We start from the raw sequence: 23,488 nt of genomic DNA, 5'->3' as shown, positions 1-23,488 counted from the left end.
AATATCACGGGGGACTTTGTAAAAAGCCTTACTGAAATCAAGATGCACTATTTCCACAGCAGTCACCTGAGACTGTAACTCCAGTCTGTAACTCCTCTGTAACTCCAGTCTGTAACTCCTGTCTGTTTATGTTGTGAATCACCGTGAAATCTTCAGATGATGGGCACATAAATTTTTTAAATGATGATAATAATAAGGATATTGTCAAGCTGGAACATGTGCAGATGAAGGCGACCAAGATGGTGTTATTATTATTTATGCATTTATTTATTATTTATCCATTTATTATTATTTATGCATTTATTTCATTTCTATAGCACCCTACAGCAGGGGTGCCAACTTGAATAAAATATAGAAGGGGTTTAGTAAGCCCTGCCTCGGTTAAACAGTCACAGGATGCGGTGCAAGCATGCCATTTGAATGGCTGTTCCTATGAACTGGGGGGTGGCCCCCTCACATATCTTATTGGGGGGCAAAGACCCCTCAGACTCTAAGAGTTGGCTCCCATTCCCTACACCCACAGGTCACAGGAGGGTTACAACATAAAATCACACAATGAAAAAACAAAACACACAGCCCACAACCTGTAACCCCCACCTCCCCACCACATTTAAAAAGGGCATTAGATGTCAATCAGCCAAAGGCCTGTTTAAAGTGGTGTGTTTTTCTCTAGCGCTGAAAGCTGTATAATGAAGGGTTTTCCACGCTTCGTATGAATTCTTTGATGGGAACTGAGATTGGAGCTATGATTGAAGCTCTTTCCACATTCAAAGCACTGATAGGGTTTTTCCCCTGTATGAATTCTCTGATGGGAACTGAGATTGGAGCTATGATTGAAGCTCTTTCCACATTCAAAGCACTGATAGGGTTTTTCCCCTGTATGAATTTTCTGATGGGAAGTGAGAGTGGAGCTATTAGTGAAGCTCTTTCCACATTCCACACACTGATAGGGTTTCTCCCCTGTATGAATTCTTTGATGGAAAGTGAGTTTGGAGCTCTGACTGAAGCTTTTTCCACATTCCACACACTGATAGGGTTTCTCCCCTGTATGAATTCTTTGATGGGAAGTGAGATGGGCTCTCTGACTGAAGCTCTTTCCACATTCCACACACTGATAGGGTTTCTCCCCTGTATGAATTCTTTTATGAGAAGTGAGACTGGAGCTCCGGCTGAAGCTCTTTCCACATTCCACACACTGGTAGGGTTTCTCCCCTGTATGAATTCTTTGATGGAAAGTGAGACCGGCGCTGTGACTGAAGCTTTTTCCACATTCCACACACTGATAGGGTTTCTCCCCTGTATGAATTCTTTGATGGAAAGTGAGACCGGCGCTGTGACTGAACCTTTTTCCACATTCCACACACTGATAGGGTTTCTCCCCTGTATGAATTCTCTGATGGGAAGCGAGAGAGGAGCTCCGGCTGAAGCTCTTTCCACATTCCACACACTGATAGGGCTTCTCCCCTGTATGAATTATTTGATGGAAAGTGAGACCGGCGCTGTGACTGAACCTTTTTCCACATTCCACACACTGATACGGTTTCTCCCCTGTATGAATTCTCTGATGGGAAGTGAGATTGGAGTTACTACTGAAGCTCTTTCCACATTCCAAGCACTGATATGGTTTCTCCCCTGTATAAATTCTCTTATGGGAAGTGAGTTTGGAGCTTTCAGTGAAGCTTTCTCCACATTCCACACTCTGATAGGGCTTCTCCCCTGTATGGATTCTGTGATGGTAAGTGAGAGAGGAGCTATGATTGAAGCTCTTTCCACATTCCACACACTGATAGGGTTTCTCCCCTGTATGGATTCTGTGATGGGAAGTGAGAGAGGAGCTATGACTGAAGCTCTTTCCACATTCCACACACTGATAGGGTTTCTCCCCTGTATGAATCCTTTGATGGGAAGTGAGTCTGGCGCTCTGACTGAAGCTTTTTCCACATTCCATACACTGATAGGGTTTCTCCCCTGTATGAATTCTTTGATGGGAAGTGAGAGAAGAGCTCTGACTAAAGCTCTTTCCACATTCCACACACTGATAGGGTTTCTCCCCTGTATGAGTTCTTTGATGTCTAGTGAGTTTGGAGCTCTTACTGAAGCTCTTTCCACATTCCACACACTGATAGGGTTTCTCCCCTGTATGGATTCTTTGATGGTAAGTGAGAGAGGAGCTATGACTGAAGCTCTTTCCACATTCCGCACACTGATAGGGTTTCTTCCTAATGAGATTTCCTTGATGGGAAGTGGAATTGGAACTTTTTCCACTTTCAAGATATTTAAACAGCTTCTCCATTGTGGGGATTTTGTCATGGTCACCCTTGTTCTTAATTTCCAGTCCATCAATATCTGCAATGAAGAGTAATGGATTAGAGACTCAGGGAGAAATTAAGGAAGAATACTTGTTAACTCTGGTAATAGAGGAATAACACAAATGGGTTAGATGGATGGTTTTCTGAAGGGTTGGGTGCATTAATTAACGGGGATCAACCGACATCCTTAGGGGAACCTGTGATTCAATAAGCCTGGCTTTTCTCTTGAATGGATTTTCTTTGGCTCCATCATGGCATCCCTCCATTTCCAATGTCAGTCTTCTCTTTGGACAACCAAAGACCGACAGGAGGAGAAACTAAAACTGAAAACCTGACAGAAGCTACTTCAACTTCCCTAACAACTCTGAAGTTTACAGTCAAAAGGGTCTGGGGAGTTCAGACCAGCTGATCCTTGTTTAATAAGCTGCAACTGCAGGAAGAACATTCACAGAAAAAAACAGTAATTTACTGTTAAAGGATTTTTTGGGTTGTGATATCTGGTGTTGTAGGGGGCGCTGTTGAGTTCTGTGAAAATATATGAGGTTAGTCACATATGGAGTTTTGAATTTAGAAACAGATATTATGATCCCACTGGGAGCCTTACTGAGAGAGGTCACGATCCCACGAGTCTCCTCCATGACGTCCTTATGCAGAGCTCTCTGGTCAGGATCCAGCAACTCCCACTCCTCATCCGTGAAACAAACAGCAACGTCTTCAAAGCACACTGGACCCTAAAAGAAAAAGGGAAATGTCCTCCTCTGAGACAACACTGTTGTTCACCACCACTCCTTGAGCTAGGACATTCTTCCACCCCTTGGCCTCTGTCCCCACAAGGCAGCTTCCCCTGACCTGATCTGGTTCCACAGCCGCTGCTTCCATTCTGTCCCCATTCAGAGATGGATGAAGAGGTCTAGCCAGTATCACTGTGTCACCTGCAAGAGGAAAAAGGTAAGGGGGAGGCCCAGAGTGCCTTCTTGTCTCACAGGTGAATCAGTGCATCTAAACTACAGAGGGGCCTTTGAGAAAGTCTCGCCTGCTGAGTGCATTTGGATGTTTGGGTGCATTTCAGATGTTAGTTGTGAAAAAATATATCTCCCGACCTCTGGGCTCTTAGCCCTAGCTATCTCCCCCAACAAAATATGAAAAGAACCCACAGATGAGTTGGAAAACCAACAGAATGAGACTAAACGAGGAAAGACTACTTACCCAGCTGCCTCTCTCTGGTGTCCAACGGAGGCCTCTCTGCCTCAGAAGAAATCTGGCCCATTTCTGCAAAGAGATCCTTTCCCTGAGAAAGAAACAAGGATTCAAAAGAGAGAATGGGGAGGATTAAAAAATGAATGACAGGGCCAACAGCTTCAAGGGTGACAGATCTCATTCCATGGATGTCTTCTGATATGGAAGGGGGGGAGCATGTCTTCTTCACCCTTCCGCTGGTCACCAGAGGGTCCGAGGCGATGACCTCAAGGGCACCCAGCCCCACATGGACCCCTCAGCCCCCACACTGTTGCACAAGCACCACACTTTACCCCAAGCCCCATAAATAAAGTGCCTTTCCCCTTTCCTACACTGATCCGCTATTATGGGCGAAATAAGCCCAAACTCTTATGCCTTCCCTCCCGCTCTATTTTACTATGGGTAGACCGTATAGAGTTATATTTCCTATCCTTTGAATGGGTGCGTTCTACCCAATCAGAACCATGCATTCGTCTTGCAGAGCTACCTCAGCGAGCTCCTGCACGCCTCATTTAACCTCTTGACAAGCTGCTGACGGCTCCCCGCTGGGAGAACAATGGAATCGAAACTTGTGAACTCATAAAATTGTCAAATCTTGCTACAATGTCTCCATTTTGTTTCCGATCTCAATTGTCAATATAAAATGGGCTAAAATCTTTTAAAATTCATATAAAATCAACCGCAACACCAATTTTCTTGCTTTTGGTGCCAATCGGCTCAATTTCTCTAGGACTCCATGACACCTCCCCTGTCCTCCATAATCCCTCAAGCGAGGTGTCACGTACTCTCAGGAAGACCCTAATCCCGTCAAATCACTCTGCCAAGCCTTTCCTCTGGGCAATGCCAGGTGGCAGACTATGCATACATGGACCATTGTCTTCTCATCACTGGTACTCAGGATGTGCTTATCTGTGCATATCTCCAGCTCTGCATATTCCCCCCTCCCTCCTCCATATGTTAATCTGTGTAACCCAACCTCTTCCTAATGTATTCATGATGTAATCTGTGTAACCCAATCTCTCCTTAATGTATTCATGTTGTAACTGTGATGTATTTTGCACTGTATTCTGGGACATGGAGGGAAGTTTTAAAAGTTCATGCCACAAAGTTCTCGCGGTTCAATCTCGCCTTGAACCTGTTGCGCAATAAACTTGGATCTTCTGCAGCTTGCTCCTGTCTCCGGCTGAGCTCATTTTTTCCTCCGCAGGGACCCACGGATTTAGTCCGACGAGCTGGGTGGCAGAGCAGCCTCGCACCCAGATTTTACCGTAACACTTCCCAGGAAAATAATATGAGCCATCAGTAGAGCATGATGGGATGTTATCTGTCCTGTTTGGAGCCCCTTGGGAGTATCCAGAGGAAAGTCTCTCTCACCTGCTTTCTCTCCTCTGCCTGACTCAGGAGGAAACCTTCGGCCAGGGCCACCGCCTGGGAACTGGTCTCCGCTCCACAGTCCCTCACCCAGCTCTCCATCTCCAGGGGAAGGACAGCCAGGAACTGCTCCAAGATCACCAGGTCCAGCATCTCAGCTTTCGTGTGCCTTTCTGGCTTCAGCCACTGATGGTCAAGGTGGTAGAGTCGGCTGCAAACCTCTCGGGGTCCTTTGGCCTCCTGGCAGCAGAACTGCCTCAACTGCTGGCTCTGCACCTCTGAACGGAGGGTGTCCTCCTCACCCAGGATCTTCTGCACAGAGTTTTCCCAGAATCCCCCAGTGCTCCCAGTTTGGATGGCATGGCCTCTTTTTGTTCCAGGGCCAGCTGTGTCTCGCTCATCCATCTGTGCTCTCAGGAAGCCTCTAAGAGATCGGAAGGAACCCTTTGGTCTTCTGCCAAGTTCTGCCCGTCTAAATGAGAAGCTCTAGCAAATCCTACAAAGCAAATACATTCTTCAGTTACAAAAGTTGTCTAATATCAGAAGAAAAAGGTTCCCTGAGCAAGCATGGATGAGTCTTGGAGGGAACCAGAGCTGGACTGCACCACAGCCCAAACCATGAGCTATTTTATTTATTTAAATTTCTATAACACTTTATATTTTGAAGAAAATTCTCAAAGCGGTTTACAGCATATTAAATCTGTGGGGATAATTGGGGAGTTAGAAGAAGATATATTATTGAATGATATCCTTCCTAACATGCACTAGCAAGTTCCATATTCTAGCAGAGTTCCATACATCCCCCTTTTTCAGATTACGCAGCGATCAGCTTGTTGCTGACTCATCTGAGTCTTACTGTTAATGATTCCTTCCTGGTAAAATCCCTTCCAATCCCTCTTAAATTAATAAGCACAATAATCTGATTCACATTAATATAAAAGTAGTTTACTCACAGATTCATTCAGGTTGTTACATAACAACTAGAACTATTCCATAAAGAAGTTAGTCCCAAATGACTGCCATTAAGGAGTCACTTCCCCAAACACACAGCAACATACAAAATGGAGAAGACACACTGATCAGAACATGGAGGCCGTGTGCTCCTCCATGCTAGTACAACAGACTGCAGCCTCTTCAAGTCTGTCCCAGCTCAGGAGGAAACAGGAAGTCTTCCCCTGAGTGGCAGAAAACATCCCCTAATGTGTCGTCCACTGTAGGAATGTTGTACTTGGCTGCAGTTTCACATCCTACAAAATCAATAAAACAAGCTGAAGAAAGCCAAATATATAGTCTATAGTCAAAGCAACATAGCAGAAAACAAATATTCTCTTAAAGATATCAAAATAAAACATTACAAAGGAGGTCAACTACAGAATACATATTTAACACAGCAGGGCTGGGTGAGTCTGGGCCTCACCCCTAGGCCAGGTGGAAAGGGCCTTTTTAGAAAGGAGAAGAAAGAGGAGGAGGAGGAGGAGGAGGAGGAGGAGGAAGAAGAGGAGGAGGAAGAAGAAGCAGCCTCTAGCTCTCCTAGAAGAAAGATTGCAATGCAAAATGTGGAGGCAACGGAAGGGATTTCTGGGAGATGAAGAAGCCTGGTTTCTTCTGCCTTCCAGTCAATGCATGACGTCAGAACTGACTGACAAGGAAGTGATTTGTATCTTGTGAAAAATGGATGCTTGGCTCTAGTGGGGGTCCTCACTCGGGGGTCCTCAGGAGTTGCTCCCCACTCTCACCCCCACTCCCCTGCTTCGCTCTCCTTTTCAGGAGCACTTGGACTCTCTGTTGCTCTCAAGGCAGACTCCTGGGGTGGGGTCCCTTTTTCTTTGCTCTGAGGGCCAGGTACATATCTGGCCAACCCCCTGAGGGCCAAGTGGGCAGGGCCAAATACACCTCCCTTCAAATTTAGGAGGGTAATTTAGTATTATTATTCAATTAGATAGCTTAACACACACACAGCCATTGATGCCAAGGCCCTGGAGGCTCAGTGAGTAGCAGCGCCCATTTCCAGCAACAATCCCTTTGGGCCAGAGAGGATGTGGTCCTGGGATGCCCTGCTCTGGGTGCGAGGGGATTGCTGCCGTGGCCTCCGTGGGGAGCTGCCCTGGGAGACACTGGGAAACTGGTCTGCAATGCAGCAGCCAGACTAGGGGCTGGGATCCCTCTCTTTATTCCTGGCCTCTCTCTCCCACCTTTTTTTTTTGGGGGGGGGGGCCTAGTCCACCTCCTCGTGCAGCTTTGGAAAACCATTTGCACAAGTTCCCTCTTTTGTGCAATGAGGCTGAGCGACGTCACACAGAGTTAAAGTCCCAGGGACTCCTTTGTTTTAAAAGGGGGAGATTTCGTGGGAGTCAGGGATCCTCTGATGTGCAGGAAGGAGAGCGTGGCAGACCTGGCCCCTCCCTGGCAGGACCCTCTCCTCCCTGACTTGGGGTCCCCCCCCCTGCAGGAGAAGATCAGGCCCCCCAGGCCCCCTCCCCTGCTGCAGCCCTGGGACCCCCACCAGATCCCAGAGAGAGAGGAGACTCACCAGATCCCAGGAGGGGGCAGCGAATAAGCCCTTGCAGGGGAGACACCGAAGCAAGGAAAGGACTGGGGAGGGAGGGGCCTTGGCTCTGGAGGACCTGCCCCCCCTTGCTTCCTGCCTCTCTAGGAAGGCAGCTCGGTTCCCTTTAACCCTTGCCAAGCCCAGCGTGCCCATCTCTCCCCTCCGCGTTTTTCTTTCTTTATTCCATTTCCAGAGATGCTTTTTGGGGGACGCCCCCCCCCCCACTTTCCTTTCCTTCTAGCGCAGTGATGGCGAACCTTTTAGAAACCGAGTCCCCAAACTGCAACCCCAAACCCAATTTAACCTGCGTATCTCATTTTCCCCCTGTGTCCTTCAGGTTTCTTCTTTATGACTGCTGTTGTAATAAATAATCCTTCATAAAAATTATTGCATTACATTCCTCGTTAAATTATCTTTACGTTGATATATGATTTTATGGTATAACTCAGTGCTTTTTTTCTAAAAAAGAATGTTTAGTGGTACTCTCATTTTGACTCAAGAAAATCACCAATCGGGAGAAAAAAAATACACTTCAAATCTGGGAAAATAAATACAGTGAATTTCTTTTCCCATTAAATTCACAAAATGTTTAGGGGTATGCGTCCCCCTGCGTCCCCACAGGAAAAAAGCATTATTATTACTCCAAAACAAAGTGGTGTCGTGAGCCATCAAACCTCGGAAATACACTGAGGGGGGAAAGTATTTGATCCCCTCCTAAATTTGCCCATTCGCCCTCTGACGAAGAAATGACCAGTCCATAATTTTAATGGTAGGTCAGACATTTTGTCCAGAAGGTTCCACAATTTTGGCCGCTAGTGTACACTGGAGGGCTGTACTAAGAGACCCTCTCCCAATTTTTAATATGAGATAATAATGATTGTCTGCATGCGCACATACAAATTAATATTAATAAATAAACCCAGCCAGATGGGTGGTGGTGTAGCAAGTAGTCAGGCCAGTCAAATGAAGAATTAAAGCAAGAAGGTTTTAATTGTTTGCCGGCAGCAAGCAATGGCACGGAGGAATAAGTTCCGTAGTCCGGCCCTTCCCAACAGGGGAGGCTTCCCTTTATACATTCTGGAATCAGGTCTTTATCCAATCAAACGTTACAGCATTACTCGTACTCTGACAGATACATTAGCTTCTGCCTAGAGACAGGGCCTGAGGAGTTGGCCATGACCCTTCCCTGTCCTTATCAGCCCATCTCTGGGTGTCTCTGGGCAGTGGGTGTCTGAGTGTATGTACCGGATATGGGCCTGGCCTAGGTCAACCCAATGGCTGCCTTGCTTAACATTTTCACTCCCCAAACGCCTTCCCTGAGCACGTGGCCACAGTGGTGGTGGTTATATTTTGCCGTTTCTTCGGCTGCCCTTTGCTCACAGCCTCCAAGGAATGAATTCCTTCGTTGGCTTCCATGGGAAAGCCCAGCGAACATGTCAACCCAGCAGCCCCTTCTAATGTTGCCGTCTTTAGGCTTACTGGCCTGGGAGTCAAGCCCTGCTGAACTCAAGGCAGCTTACTCCCGAGTAGGAAACACAGACTGGCGAGCCCCTCGCTCGGGCAAGGAGGCTAAGGCCCTGCTGGGATTAGAGTGCGCGTGCCCACAGAGAGGGCTCTAGGTTTGCCACTTTGCCATTTCGTCAGCTCTCATGAACCAGGAGGCTAGCGGCTGCCAGAACCTCCATGGCTCCAAAATAGAAAATCTTATTTATTTCAGTTATTCCATTTATTTTCCACCTTTTTCTCCCCAGGGAGCTTTATGGCTGGGTGGGGATTCGAACCCTGGTCCCCCAGGTCACAGAGTCCAACACCCAAACCTTTACCCACCACTGAAATCCTTACATGATTTCCAGATTTCATTTTGGTATAGAAATATGTGGATTTCAGCATTAGCTGAAAAAATAACTTACAAATTACTTGCTGCCAAAGGCTCGGATGACCCTGTACAAGTCCCATGATGTCTGGTGGGATTTTATCTTTTACCTTACCAGCTGCACTGGCTCCTACAGGGTCAGGTTTAAGGTGCTGGTTTTGAGCCTTAAAGCCCTATGCAACCTAGGACCCTCGTACCTACGGGACAGGCCTCTCCTGGTATGCCCCGTGGATGACCTTATGGTCCATAAATAACAACATTTTGGAGGGCCTCAAGGATGTTAGATTGGCCTCAACCGGGGCCAAGGCCTTTTCAGCACTGGCCCCAAACAGGTGGAACGCTCTGTCACGGGAGATCAGGGCCCTGAGGGATTTGACATATTTCCGCAGGGCCTGCAAGGCGGAGTTGTTCCACCTGGCCTTTGGTCTGGACTCAGTCTGATCCTCCTCTTTCTTTTTTTGATGGAACCCCTTATATGGGACCCTGTATATAAATTTTCCCACGGGCCTTTTGCTGCCCATATAGGACCAGCATGGATAGCTGACCCTGGTGAATATTTGATGTTTCATCCCCTTCTGGTCTTGATTTGTGAGTCGCCAGTAAAATAAGGCTGCATTTTAAGCTGCATTTTAAGCTATATTTTAATTAGTTGTTTTTTTGCTTTTTTTTAACTGTATTTTATGTTTGGTGTTAGCCACCCTGAGCCCGTTCTTGGCCTGAGAGGGCGGGGTATAAATAAATATCTTCTTCTTCTTCTTCTTCTTCTTCTTTGCAACAAATAAAGACACACAGAACTCCCTCTCTGCAATGCAATCTGAAATTTGGGTTTCCTGAAGGTCCTAAGGACTTGGCCAACCTAATATTAAGTAAATAAGGTAAGCCAATGATTCTCTCCATATGAACCACCCTCTAGTCTCTGCTTCTCAATTTGTATTGTATTATTTTATGTAGTGTGACTTGCCATTGTTTTACTGATTACAGTTTAGAAATTATTTATTGTATCTATTGAGTGTGAAGGAGGTGAGGACAGGTGACCCCACCTAGGCCCGAAGTCACCCCAGGCCTCAAGACCAAATTTCCCCTTTCTCTCTTCTAAAAATCCACAGCTTCAGCTTTGCTTTCTCACAAGATGCTGCTGCATAGGCAAAACGTTATTTTTATCAGTACGAGAAGGCTTCAAAAAGCTAATGAATAGACTCTATCAATGCCAAGAATAAGCAGGCCTGGGAACTTATCTCATCCAGGGGCAACAAATGTTGGACATGCTGAAACGCAAGGGCTCCTCAACCCCCTTGGCTTCTCATCCCCCTTTCCTGGGAAGGGCGCCAAGAGGAGCTTTCTGTTCATGCTCAGGGAAACTCCGGAGGAGGGGGAGAAGGGGAGGGAACTGGAGGGGAATCTATGCTCTGTGCAAATGGCTGTGAACTTGTGCTTGTTTGTGAAGTTATCACACTAGCTCCTTCTACCAGTCCCGGATGGTAGAAATAAAGCTTTTTCTCTGAAAATTATCCCTTGAGTGCCTGACTCCCATTTCCCTCTCCCCGGGTGCAATGCTCTTCCCACCCGAGGGCAAAGCCTGAAAAGTGGACTTCTGTTTAAACTTTTATATATTTCTATTATTATTTTATACTATACTAATAATTGTTGAATGTTACTTTTTGATGAAGGTTGCTTATTTTAAAGTTTTATTATCACATTTTTGTATGGCATTAGATTGTTATAAGATGTACATTTTTTGTTTCTTCAGCCTGTAAACCGCCTTGAGTATTGTAAGGTAGAAAGACGGTATACAAATTAAAAATGATGTTGATGAACCTCGTGGGACTTTGAGCTGCTTCCGGATCCAGCCGAGACTCAGGCAGACTCAGTGGCTGGAAGTGCCTTTGAGCAACTGCAGATGGTTCCACATTCCAGGACCGGGGGAGCCTGGCCTCACGCCTTCGTTTCTTCAAGGCTGGATGACCACAGTGCCCTCCTTGTGGGGCATCCCTTGCACTTGGTCCAGAAGCTTCAGCCGGTGCAGAATGCTGCAGCACGATTGGTGTCAAAGCGAGGCCTTCTCGGCATATGACCCTTTGGCTCAGAGGGCATCACTGGTTGCCCATTGGCTACCAGGCCCAGTTCAAGGCCTTTCCATTATCATAGGGACCAGTTTACCCATGAGATCCCCTCCTTACCCCACAGGCAGACACTTGACCGCTTCAACCACAGGTGCCACGCAAGACCTCAATTGTTTAGTATGGCAGCACAGACCCTTTGGAACTCCCTGCCTCTTGAGGTCAAGCAGGCGCCTCCCTCCCACGTTTTTGGGGAACCTGCTAAAAACATGCCTGTGCAGGTGCTTAGAAAGTTGGGGTGAATATTAGCATTTTATTTTTTGCATGTTTTAAAGTACTGCTGTACATTTTTCATGATTTCAGTGTATCTTCTTGTAAACTGCCATGAGTGTTTTTTTTTTTTTTTACAATCAAGCGGTATATACATTTTATGAAATAAATAAATAATAACTAAACTTACTTTTTCAAAACATCCCCCAAAATGTTAGCATAATCGTAATTACTAAAAACCAGACTTTCTCCATTTATTCAGATATACGTAGGAGACTGGCTTCTCTCTCCTCAATATTTAGCTTTCACAAACTCAGCAACGGTAACAAAGTTGAATGCTGCAAAGTGGACCGTGAAGCCTCCTGCCTGATGTCAAGTGGCAGGGAGTTCCAAAGTACACTTGCTGCCACACCAAAAGATCAATCTTTAAATTTGGAGGTTCCTACAGGGCAGGGCTGGCAGGTTGCACAGTCAGTGGCCCAGTATTAGTGCTGTCTAAACAAAAGCATATCATTTCCTCTTCCAGAAAAGTCTTTTATTCAGTCTCACCTGCAATCATGTGTGCTGAACACACAGAAACACATAGATAATATGAAATAACTGGGAGTTACAGACTCCAGATAACACGCAACACATGTAATCAGATTAATGGAAGAGTACATGATTTCCCCACCTTTTTAAAAAACATTGTTTTTATTTCTCTTGGTACAGAAGATAACTTTTCAGAAAGCAATGGTTACAACAGTAAACAACAAATAACATGTCCTGATGGAATTGCAGACTTTCTTCCTGCCGTGTGTAAAAGTTTCATTTGATTACTCTAAAAGATCACGCCACATCTTCCCATGAGTGCTGGGTGGATTCCGGCAACAGTCTTAACAATTTATATATTCAATAAACTTTGGCCACGTGTTATAAAAGGAATATAGATTGTGTTCCCTCACCTTCTTAATTTCCCTTGGCAAACAAAATTTAAGGTACTGAAATTGTGGTGCCCAGAATTGAACACAGTATTCTGGAAACAAAATAAAAAAATTCCTTCCAGTAGCACCTGAGAGACCAACAAATTTTGTTATTTGTATGAGCTTTCGTGTGCATGCACACTTCTTCAGATACCATTTTATTTTATTTCGCCTACGGCAGACCAACATGGTTACTTACCTGTAACTAGAACAGTATTCTGGGTGGGGCCTGACCAAGGCAGAAGAAAGTGGTGCTATTCCTGCCCTTGATCTGATTCTGCCTTCTGCCACATTGGCCTCCGCTCCCCGTTTGGTGTCCTCCGCAAATGTGATGAGCACCCCCTCAGTTCCTTCATCCAAGTCATTTATCAAGACGTTGAACAACAACAGGCCCAGGACAGAACCCTGCAGCACCCCTCTTGTCACTTTTCCCCAGGATGAGGAGGAACCATGAAGGAGTCCTCTTTGGGTTCGGTCAGTCAAATCCACCTAACAGTTACCTTGTTCAGCCTCATTTTACCAGCTTCCTCACATAAATGTCGCATGGGACTTTGTCAAAAGCCTTACTGAAATCAAGATGCCCTATTTCCACAGCAGTCACCTGAGGAACAGTCTGTAACTCCAGTCTGTAACTCCTGTCTGTTTATGTTGTGAATCACCGTGAAATCTTCAGATGATGGGCACATAAATTTTTTAAATGATGATAATAATAAGGATATTGTCAAGCTGGAACATGTGCAGATGAAGGCGACCAAGATGGTGTTATTATTATTTATGCATTTATTTATTATTTATCCATTTATTATTATTTATGCATTTATTTCATTTCTATAGCACCCTACAGCAGGGGTGCCAACTTGAATAAAATATAGAAGGGGTTTAGTAAGCCCTGCCTCGGTTAAACATTCACAGGATGCGGTGCAAGCATGCCATTTGAATGGCTGTTCCTATGAACTGGGGGGTGGTCCCATCACATATCTTATTGGGGGGATAAAGACCCCTCAGACTCTAAGAGTTGGCTCTTATTCTCTAAACCCACAGGTCTCAGGACGGTTGCAACATAAAGTCACACAATGAAAACACAAAACACACAGCCCACAACCTGTAACCCCCACCTCCCCACCACATTTTAAAAGGGCATTAGATGTCAATCAGCCAAAGGCCTGTTTAAAGTGGTGTGTTTTTCTCTAGCGCTGAAAGCTGTATAATGAAGGGTTTTCCACGCTTCATATGAATTCTTTGATGGGAACTGAGATTGGAGCTATGATTGAAGCTCTTTCCACATTCAAAGCACTGATAGGGTTTTTCCCCTGTATGAATTCTCTGATGGGAACTGAGATTGGAGCTCTTCCTGAAGCTCTTTCCACATTCAAAGCACTGATAGGGTTTTTCCCCTGTATGAATTTTCTGATGGGAAGTGAGAGTGGAGCTATTAGTGAAGCTCTTTCCACATTCCACACACTGATAGGGTTTCTCCCCTGTATGAATTCTTTGATGGAAAGTGAGTTTGGAGCTCTGACTGAAGCTTTTTCCACATTCCACACACTGATAGGGTTTCTCCCCTGTATGAATTCTTTGATGAGAAGTGAGATGGGCTCTCTGACTGAAGCTCTTTCCACATTCCACACACTGATAGGGTTTCTCCCCTGTATGAATTCTTTTATGAGAAGTGAGACTGGAGCTCCGGCTGAAGCTCTTTCCACATTCCACACACTGGTAGGGTTTCTCCCCTGTATGAATTCTTTGATGGAAAGTGAGACCGGCGCTGTGACTGAAGCTCTTTCCACATTCCACACACTGGTAGGGCTTCTCCCCTGTATGAATTCTTTGATGGAAAGTGAGACCGGCGCTGTGACTGAACCTTTTTCCACATTCCACACACTGATAGGGTTTCTCCCCTGTATGAATTCTCTGATGGGAAGCGAGAGAGGAGCTCCGGCTGAAGCTCTTTCCACATTCCACACACTGATAGGGCTTCTCCCCTGTATGAATTATTTGATGGAAAGTGAGACCGGCGCTGTGACTGAACCTTTTTCCACATTCCACACACTGATACGGTTTCTCCCCTGTATGAATTCTCTGATGGGAAGTGAGATTGGAGTTACTATTGAAGCTCTTTCCACATTCCAAGCACTGATATGGTTTCTCCCCTGTATAAATTCTCTTATGGGAAGTGAGTTTGGAGCTTTCAGTGAAGCTTTCTCCACATTCCGCACTCTGATAGGGTTTCTCCCCTGTATGGATTCTTTGATGGTAAGTGAGAGAGGAGCTATGACTGAAGCTCTTTCCACATTCCACACACTGATAGGGTTTCTCCCCTGTATGGATTCTGTGATGGGAAGTGAGAGAGGAGCTATGACTGAAGCTCTTTCCACATTCTACACACTGATAGGGTTTCTCCCCTGTATGAATCCTTTGATGGGAAGTGAGTCTGGCGCTCTGACTGAAGCTTTTTCCACATTCCACACACTGATAGGGTTTCTCCCCTGTATGAATTCTTTGATGAGAAGTGAGATTGGAGCTCTGAATGAAGCTCTTTCCACATTCCACACACTGATAGGGTTTCTCCCCTGTATGAGTTCTTTGATGTCTAGTGAGTTTGGAGCTCTTACTGAAGCTCTTTCCACATTCCACACACTGATAGGGTTTCTCCCCTGTATGGATTCTTTGATGGTAAGTGAGAGAGGAGCTATGACTGAAGCTCTTTCCACATTCCGCACACTGATAGGGTTTCTTCCTAATGAGATTTCCTTGATGGGAAGTGGAATTGGAACTTTTTCCACTTTCAAGATATTTAAACAGCTTCTCCATTGTGGGGATTTTGTCATGGTCACCCTTGTTCTTAATTTCCAGTCCATCAATATCTGCAATGAAGAGTAATGGATTAGAGACTCAGGGAGAAATTAAGGAAGAATACTTGTTAACTCTGGTAATAGAGGAATAACACAAATGGGTTAGATGGATGGTTTTCTGAAGGGTTGGGTGCATTAATTAACGGGGATCAACCGACATCCTTAGGGGAACCTGTGATTCGATAAGCCTGGCTCTTCTCTCGAATGGATTTTCTTTGGCTCCATCATGGCATCCCTCCATTTCCAATGTCAGTCTTCTCTTTGGACAACCAAAGACCGACAGGAGGAGAAACTAAAACTGAAAACCTGACAGAAGCTACTTCAACTTCCCTAACAACTCTGAAGTTTACAGTCAAAAGGGTCTGGGGAGTTCAGACCAGCTGATCCTTGTTTAATAAGCTGCAACTGGAGGAAGAACATTCACAGAAAAAAACAGTAATTTACTGTTAAAGGATTTTTTGGGTTGTGATATCTGGTGTTGTAGGGGGCGCTGTTGAGTTCTGTGAAAATATATGAGGTTAGTCACATATGGAGTTTTGAATTTAGAAACAGATATTATGATCCCACTGGGAGCCTTACTGAGAGAGGTCACGATCCCACGAGTCTCCTCCATGACGTCCTTATGCAGAGCTCTCTGGTCAGGATCCAGCAACTCCCACTCCTCATCCGTGAAACAAACAGCAACGTCTTCAAAGCACACTGGACCCTAAAAGAAAAAGGGAAATGTCCTCCTCTGAGACAACACTGTTGTTCATCACCACTCCTTGAGCTAGGACATTCTTCCACCCCTTGGCCTCTGTCCCACAAGGCAGCTTCCCCTGACCTGATCTGGTTCCACAGCCGCTGCTTCCATTCTGTCCCCATTCAGAGATGGATGAAGAGGTTTAGCCAGTATCACTGTGTCACCTGCAAGAGGAAAAAGGTAAGGGGGAGGCCCAGAGTGCCTTCTTGTCTCACAGGTGAATCAGTGCATCTAAACTACAGAGGGGCCTTTGAGAAAGTCTCGCCTGCTGAGTGCATTTGGATGTTTGGGTGCATTTCAGATGTTAGTTGTGCAGAAATATATCTTCCCGACCTCTGGGCTCTTAGCCCTAGCTATCTCCCCCAACAAAATATGAAAAGAACCCACAGATGAGTTGGAAAACCAACAGAATGAGACCTAACGGAGAAAAGACTACTTACCCAGCTGCCTCTCTCTGGTGTCCAACGGAGGCCTCTCTGCCTCAGAAGAAAGCTGGCCCATTTCTGCAAAGAGATCCTTTCCCTGAAAAAGAAACAAGGATTCAAAAGAGAGAATGGGGAGGATTAAAAAATGAATTACAGGGCCAACAGCTTCAAGGGTGACAGATCTCATTCCATGGACGTCTTCTGATACGGAAGGGGGGGAGCATGTCTTCTTCACCCTTCGGCTGGTCACCAGAGGGTCCGAGGCGATGACCTCAAGGGCACCCAGCCCCACATGGACCCCTCAGCCCCCACACCGTTGCACAAGCACCACACTTTACCCCAAGCCCCATAAATAAAGTGCCTTTCCTCTTTCCTACACTGATCCGCTATTATGGGCGAAATAAGCCCAAACTCTTATGCCTTCCCTCCCGCTCTATTTTACTATGGGTAGACCGTATAGAGTTATATTTCCTATCCTTTGAATGGGTGCGTTCTACCCAATCAGAACCATGCATTCGTCTTGCAGAGCTACCTCAGCGAGCTCCTGCACGCCTCATTTAACCTCTTGACAAGCTGCTATCGGCTCCCCGCTGGGAGAACAATGGAATCGAAACTTGTGAAGTCATAAAATTGTCAAATCTTGCTACAATGTATCCATTTTGTTTCCAATCTCAATTGTCAATATAAAATGGGCTAAAATCTTTTAAAATTCATATAAAATCAACTGCAACACCAATTTTCTTGCTTTTGGTGCCAATCAGCTCAATTTCTCTAGGACTCCATGACACCTCCCCTGTCCTCCATAATCCCTCAAGCGAGGTGTCACGTACTCTCAGGAAGACCCTAATCCCGTCAAATCACTCTGCCAAGCCTTTCCTCTGGGCAATGCCAGGTGGCAGACTATGCATACATGGACCATTGTCTTCTCATCACTGGTACTCAGGATGTGCTTATCTGTGCATATCTCCAGCTCTGCATATTCCCCCCTCCCTCCTCCATATGTTAATCTGTGTAACCCAACCTCTTCCTAATGTATTCATGATGTAATCTGTGTAACCCAATCTCTCCTTAATGTATTCATGTTGTAACTGTGATGTATTTTGCACTGTATTCTGGGACATGGAGGGAAGTTTTAAAAGTTCATGCCACAAAGTTCTCGCGGTTCAATCTCGCCTTGAACCTGTTGCGCAATAAATTTGGATCTTCTGCAGCTTGCTCCTGTCTCCGGCTGAGCTCATTTTTTCCTCCGCAGGGACCCACGGATTTAGTCCGAGGAGCTGGGTGGCAGAGCAGCCTCGCACCCAGATTTTACCGTAACACTTCCCAGGAAAAAAATATGAGCCATCAGTAGAGCATGATGGGATGTTATCTGTCCTGTTTGGAGCCCCTTGGGAGTATCCAGAGGAAAGTCTCTCTCACCTGCTTTCTCTCCTCTGCCTGACTCAGGAGGAAACCTTCGGCGAGGGCCACCGCCTGGGAACTGGTCTCCGCTCCACAGTCCCTCACCCAGCTCTCCATCTCCAGGGGAAGGACAGCCAGGAACTGCTCCAAGATCACCAGGTCCAGCATCTCAGCTTTCGTGTGCCTTTCTGGCTTCAGCCACTGATGGTCAAGGTGGTAGAGTCGGCTGCAAACCTCTCGGGGTCCTTTGGCCTCCTGGCAGCAGAACTGCCTCAACTGCTGGCTCTGCACCTCTGAACGGAGGGTGTACTCCTCACCCAGGATCTTCTGCACAGAGTTTTCCCAGAATCCCCCAGTGCTCCCAGTTTGGATGTCATGGCCTCTTTCTGTTCCAGGGCCTGCTGAGTCTCGCTCATCCATCTGTGCTCTCAGGAAGCCTCTAGGAGATCAGAAGGAACCCTTTGGTCTTCTGCCAAGTTCTGTCTGTCTTAAGTAGAGGCGCTAGCAAATCCTACAAAGCAAATACATTCTTCAGTTACAAAAGTTGTCTAATATCAGAAGAAAAAGGTTCCCTGAGCAAGCATGGATGAGTCTTGGAGGGAACCAGGGCTGGACTGCACCACAGCCCAAACCATGAGCTATTTTATTTATTTAAATTTCTATAACACTTTATATTTTAAAGAAAATTCTCAAAGCGGTTTACAGCATATTAAATCTGTGGGGATAATTGGGGAGTTAGAAGAGGATATATGATTTAATGATATCCTTCCTAACATGCACTAGCTAGTTCCATATTCTAGTTCCATACATCCCCCTTTTTCAGATTACGCAGCGATCAGCTTGTTGCTGACTCATCTGAGTCTTACTATTAAAGATTCCTTCCTGGTAAAATCCCTTCCAATCCCTTTTAAATGAATAAGCACAATAATCTGATTCATGTTAATATAAAAGTAGTTTACTCACAGATTCATTCACGTTCACAGATATCCCTGAAGGCAGGCTTAGGTTACATAACAACTAGAACTATTCCATAAAGAAGTTAGTCCCAAATGACTGCCACTAAGGAGTCACTTCCCCAAACACACAGCAACATACAAAATGGAGAAGACACACTGATCAGAACATGGAGGCCGTGTGCTCCTCCATGCTAATACAACAGACTGCAGCCTCTTCAAGTCACATGTAGTGGAAGTCTGTCCCAGCTCAGGAGGAAACAGGAAGTCTTCTCCTGAGTGGTAGAAAACATCCCCTAATGTGTCCCCTGTAGGAATGTTGTACTTGACTGCAGTTTCACATCCCACAAAATCAATAAAAGAGAAATAAAACAAGACAAAGAAAGTCAACTATATAGTCTATAGTCAAAGCAGCATAACAGAAAACAAATATTCTCTTAAAGATTGCAAAATAAAACATTACAAAGGAGGTCAACTACAGAATACACTCGCTCATCCATCTGTGCTCTCAGGAAGCCTCTAAGAGATCGGAAGGAACCCTTTGGTCTTCTGCCAAGTTCTGTCTGTCTTAAGGAGAGGCGCTAGCAAATCCTACAAAGCAAATACATTCTTCCGTTACAAAAGTTGTCTAATATCAGGAGAAGAAAAAGGTTCCCTGAGCAAGCATGGATGAGTCTTGGAGGGAACCAGGGCTGGACTGCACCACAGCCCAAACCATGAGCTATTTTATTTATTTAAATTTCTATAACACTTTATATTTTAAAGAAAATTCTCAAAGCGGTTTACAGCATATTAAATCTGTGGGGATAATTGGGGAGTTAGAAGAAGATATATTATTGAATGATATCCTTCCTAACATGCACTAGCAAGTTCCATATTCTAGCAGAGTTCCATACATCCCCCTTTTTTAGATTACGCAGCGATCAGCTTGTTGCTGACTCATCTGCGTCTTACTATTAAAGATTCCTTCCTGGTAAAATCCCTTCCAATCCCTCTTAAATGAATAAGCACAATAATCTGATTCACGTTAATATAAAGTAGTTTACTCACAGATTCATTCAGATTGTTACATAACAACTAGAACTATTCCATAAAGAAGTTAGTCCCAAATGACTGCCATTAAGGAGTCACTTCCCCAAACACACAGCAACATACAAAATGGAGAAGACACACTGATCAGAACATGGAGGCCGTGTGCTCCTCCATGCTAATACAACAGACTGCAGCCTCTTCAAGTCTGTCCCAGCTCAGGAGGAAACAGGAAGTCTTCCCCTGAGTGGCAGAAAACATCCCCTAATGTGTCGTCCACTGTAGGAATGTTGTACTTGGCTGCAGTTTCACATCCTACAAAATCAATAAAACAAGCTGAAGAAAGTCAAATATATAGTCTATAGTCAAAGCAACATAACAGAAAACAAATATTCTCTTAAAGATATCAAAATAAAACATTACAAAGGAGGTCAACTACAGAATACATATTTAACACAGCAGGGCTGGGTGAGTCTGGGCCTCACCCCTAGGCCAGGTGGAAAGGGCCTTTTTAGAAAGGAGAAGAAAGAGGAGGAGGAGGAGGAGGAGGAGGAGGAAGAGGAGGAGGAGGAAGAAGAGGAGGAGGAAGAAGAAGCAGCCTCTAGCTCTCCTAGAAGAAAGATTGCAATGCAAAATGTGGAGGCAACGGAAGGGATTTCTGGGAGATGAAGAAGCCTGGTTTCTTCTGCCTTCCAGTCAATGCATGACGTCAGAACTGACTGACAAGGAAGTGATTTGTATCTTGTGAAAAATGGATGCTTGGCTCTAGTGGGGGTCCTCACTCGGGGGTCCTCAGGAGTTGCTCCCCCCCACCCCCACTCCCCTGCTTCTGTCTCCTTTTCTTGCACTTGGACTCTCTGCCACTCTCAAGGCAGACTCCTGGGGTGGGGTCCCTTTTTCTTTGCTCTGAGGGCCAGGTATGTATCTGGCCAACCCCCTGAGGGCCAAGTGGGCAGGGCCAAATACACCTCCCTTCAAATTTAGGAGGGTAATTTAGTATTATTATTCAATTAGATAGCTTAACACACACACAGCCATTGATGCCAAGGCCCTGGAGGCTCAGTGAGTAGCAGCGCCCATTTCCAGCAACAATCCCTTTGGGCCAGAGAGGATGTGGTCCTGGGGTGCCCTGCTCTGGGTGCGAGGGGATTGCTGCACTGGCCTCCGTGGGGAGCTGCCCTGGGAGACACTGGGAAACTGGTCTCGAATGCAGCAGCCAGACTCAGGGCTGGGATTCCTCTCTTTGTTCCTGGCCTTTCTCTCCGGGGGGGGGGGGGGCTAGTCCACCTCCTCGTCCAGCTTTGGAAAACCATTTGCACGTTTCCTCTGTTGTGCAATGAGGCTGAGCGATGTCACACAGAGTTAAAGTCCCAGGGACTCCTTTGTCTAAAGAAGGGAGATTTTTTCTGAAAGGGGGGGGGGCGGAGGGCCAGATGAGTTTGGGATCCTCTGATCTGCAGGAAGGAGAGAGTGGCAGACCCAGCCCCTCTGGCAGGACCCTCTCCTCCCTGACTTGGGGTCCCCCCCCCCTGCAGGAGCAGATCAGGCCCCCCAGGCCTCCTCCCCTGCAGCAGCCTTGGGATCCCCCCCCCCGTCTCCCCACTGCACCCTCTGGGGGGAGAGAGAGGAGACTCACCAGATCCCAGGAGGGAGAAGCGATTCGGCCCTTGCAGCAGAGACACAAAGCAACACCCCCCCTCTTCCTTGCAGGAAAGGACTGGGCAGGGAGGGGCCTCTGGCAGGACCCTCTCCTCCCTGACTTGGGGTCCCCCCCCCCGGCTGAGCAGATCAGGCCCCTCCCCTGCTTTCAGCCCCTGGGCTCCTTCCTCCTCTGGGTAGCAGGAGCATATGGGGGGGGGTCTTTGCACCCCTGACCCTCTCCTCCCTGACTTGGGGTCCCCCCAGGCGTCCTCCCCTGCTGCAGCCCTGGGACCCCCACCAGATCCCAGAGAGAGAGGAGACTCACCAGATCCCAGGAGGGGGCTGCGATTCGGCCCTTGCAGCAGAGACACAAAGCAGGAAAGGACTGGGGAGGGAGGGGCCTTGGCTCTGGAGGACCTGCCCCCCTTGCTTCCTGGCCTCTCTAGGAAGGCAGCTCGGTTCCCTTTAACCCTTGCCATGCCCAGCGTGCCCATCTCTCCCCTCCGCGTTTTTCTTTCTTTATTCCACTTCCAGAGATGCTTTTGGGGGGACGCCCCCCCCCACTTTCCTTTCCTTCTAGCGCAGTGATGGCGAACCTTTTAGAAACCGAGTCCCCAAACTGCAACCCCAAACCCAGTTTAACCTGCGTATCTCATTTTTTCTGTGTTTTCACGTTTCTTCTTTATGACTGCTGTTGTAATAAATAATCCTTCATAAAAGTTATTGCATTACATTCCTCATTAAATTTTATTTCCATTGATACATGATTTTGTGGTATAACTCCGTGCTTTTTTCCTACTCTCATTTTGACTCAAGAAAATCACCACCGGGAGAAAAAAAATACAGTTCAAATCTGGGAAAATAAATACAGTGAATTTCTTCTCCCGTTAAATTCACAAAATGTTTAGGGGTATGCGTCCCCCTGCGTCCCACAGGAAAAAAGCCTTATTATTACTCCAAAACAAAGTGGTGTCATGAGCCATCAAACCTCGGGAAGACATTTTGTCCAGAAGGTTCCACAATTTCGGCCGCTAGTGTGCACTGGAGGGCTGTACTAAGAGACCCTCTCCCAATTTTTAATATGAGACAATAATGATTGTCTGTGTGTGCACATAGAAATTAATATAAATAAATAAACCCAGCCAGATGGGTGGTGGTGTAGCAAGTAGTCAGGCCAGTCAAATGAAGAATTAAAGCAAGAAGGTTTTAATTGTTTGCCGGCGGCAAGCAATGGCACGGAGGAATAAGTTCCGTAGTCCGGCCCTTCCCAACAGGGGAGGCTTCCCTTTATACATTCTGGAATCAGGTCTTTATCCAATCAAACGTTACAGCATTACTCATACTCTGACAGATACAATAGGTTCTGCCTAGAGACAGGGCCTGAGGAGTTGGCCATGACCCTTCCCTGTCCTTATCAGCCCATCTCTGGGTGTCTCTGGGCAGTGGGTGTCTGAGTGTATGTACCGGATATGGGCCTGGCCTAGGTCAACCCAATGGCTGCCTTGCTTAACATTTTAACTCCCAAAACGCCTTCCCTGAGCACGTGGCCACAGGGGTGGTGGTGGTGGTTATATTTTGCCGTTTCTTCGGCTGCCCTTTGCTCACAGCCTCCAAGGAATGAATTCCTTCGTTGGCTTCCATGGGAAAGCCCAGCGAACATGTCAACCCAGCAGCCCCTTCTAATGTTGCCGTCTTTAGGCTTACTGACCTGGGAGTCAAGCCCTGCTGAACTCAAGGCTCAGATGACCCCGTCCCATGATGTCTGGTGGGATTTTATCTTTTACCTTACCAGCTGCACTGGCTCCTACAGGGTCAGGTT

General features: G+C 46.3%; 2 protein-coding genes across 5 annotated transcripts; both read right to left on the bottom strand.

Annotated features, from left to right (window-relative positions):
- Nucleotides 1–281: 281 nt before the first annotated feature.
- Nucleotides 282–22,100, bottom strand: LOC310675536 (uncharacterized protein). Of its 4 annotated transcripts, XM_083436343.1 has the most exons (7): nt 22,039–22,100; nt 21,665–21,727; nt 4,920–5,412; nt 3,516–3,597; nt 3,159–3,241; nt 2,914–3,040; nt 282–2,346 (listed from the first exon to the last, which is right to left on the bottom strand). In XM_083436343.1, the coding sequence occupies exons 3-7, from the start codon at nt 5,319–5,321 to the stop codon at nt 650–652; spliced, it is 2,391 nt and encodes a 796-aa protein (XP_083292469.1). In that variant the 5' UTR covers nt 5,322–5,412; nt 21,665–21,727; nt 22,039–22,100; the 3' UTR covers nt 282–649. The 4 variants fall into 4 exon arrangements, with proteins under 4 accessions (XP_083292469.1, XP_083292470.1, XP_083292471.1 ...); XM_083436344.1 differs by lacking the exon at nt 21,665–21,727 and having other exon boundaries at nt 21,968–22,046; XM_083436345.1 differs by lacking the exons at nt 21,665–21,727; nt 22,039–22,100 and adding an exon at nt 7,447–7,528.
- Nucleotides 13,438–22,079, bottom strand: LOC310675539 (uncharacterized protein). The gene is made up of 6 exons (XM_083436350.1): nt 21,995–22,079; nt 18,065–18,557; nt 16,661–16,742; nt 16,302–16,384; nt 16,058–16,184; nt 13,438–15,490 (listed from the first exon to the last, which is right to left on the bottom strand). Exons 2-6 carry the CDS (start codon nt 18,464–18,466, stop codon nt 13,794–13,796), a joined length of 2,391 nt encoding a protein of 796 aa, XP_083292476.1. The 5' UTR covers nt 18,467–18,557; nt 21,995–22,079; the 3' UTR covers nt 13,438–13,793.
- Nucleotides 22,101–23,488: the final 1,388 nt, after the last annotated feature.

The sequence above is a fragment of the Podarcis tiliguerta genome (genome assembly GCF_965153285.1).
Source record: "Podarcis tiliguerta genome assembly, chromosome: 4".
NCBI lineage: Eukaryota > Metazoa > Chordata > Lepidosauria > Squamata > Lacertidae > Podarcis > Podarcis tiliguerta.
The sequence above is the reverse complement of the archived record's forward strand: the minus strand, read 5'-3'. Positions and strand labels throughout refer to the sequence as shown.

Coding starts and splice junctions, on each gene's coding strand:
- LOC310675539 (XM_083436350.1), bottom strand. CDS start 18,466: ATGGATGAGCGAGACTCAGCAGGCCCTGGAACAGAAAGAGGCCATGAC. Junction 16,743..18,064: donor AGGCAGAGGAGAGAAAGCAG/GTGAGAGAGACT, acceptor TTTCTTTTTCAG/GGAAAGGATCTCTTTGCAGA. Junction 16,385..16,660: donor CACCAGAGAGAGGCAGCTGG/GTAAGTAGTCTT, acceptor TTCCTCTTGCAG/GTGACACAGTGATACTGGCT.
- LOC310675536 (XM_083436343.1), bottom strand. CDS start 5,321: ATGGATGAGCGAGACACAGCTGGCCCTGGAACAAAAAGAGGCCATGCC. Junction 3,598..4,919: donor AGGCAGAGGAGAGAAAGCAG/GTGAGAGAGACT, acceptor TTTCTTTCTCAG/GGAAAGGATCTCTTTGCAGA. Junction 3,041..3,158: donor CGGCTGTGGAACCAGATCAG/GTCAGGGGAAGC, acceptor TTTTTCTTTTAG/GGTCCAGTGTGCTTTGAAGA.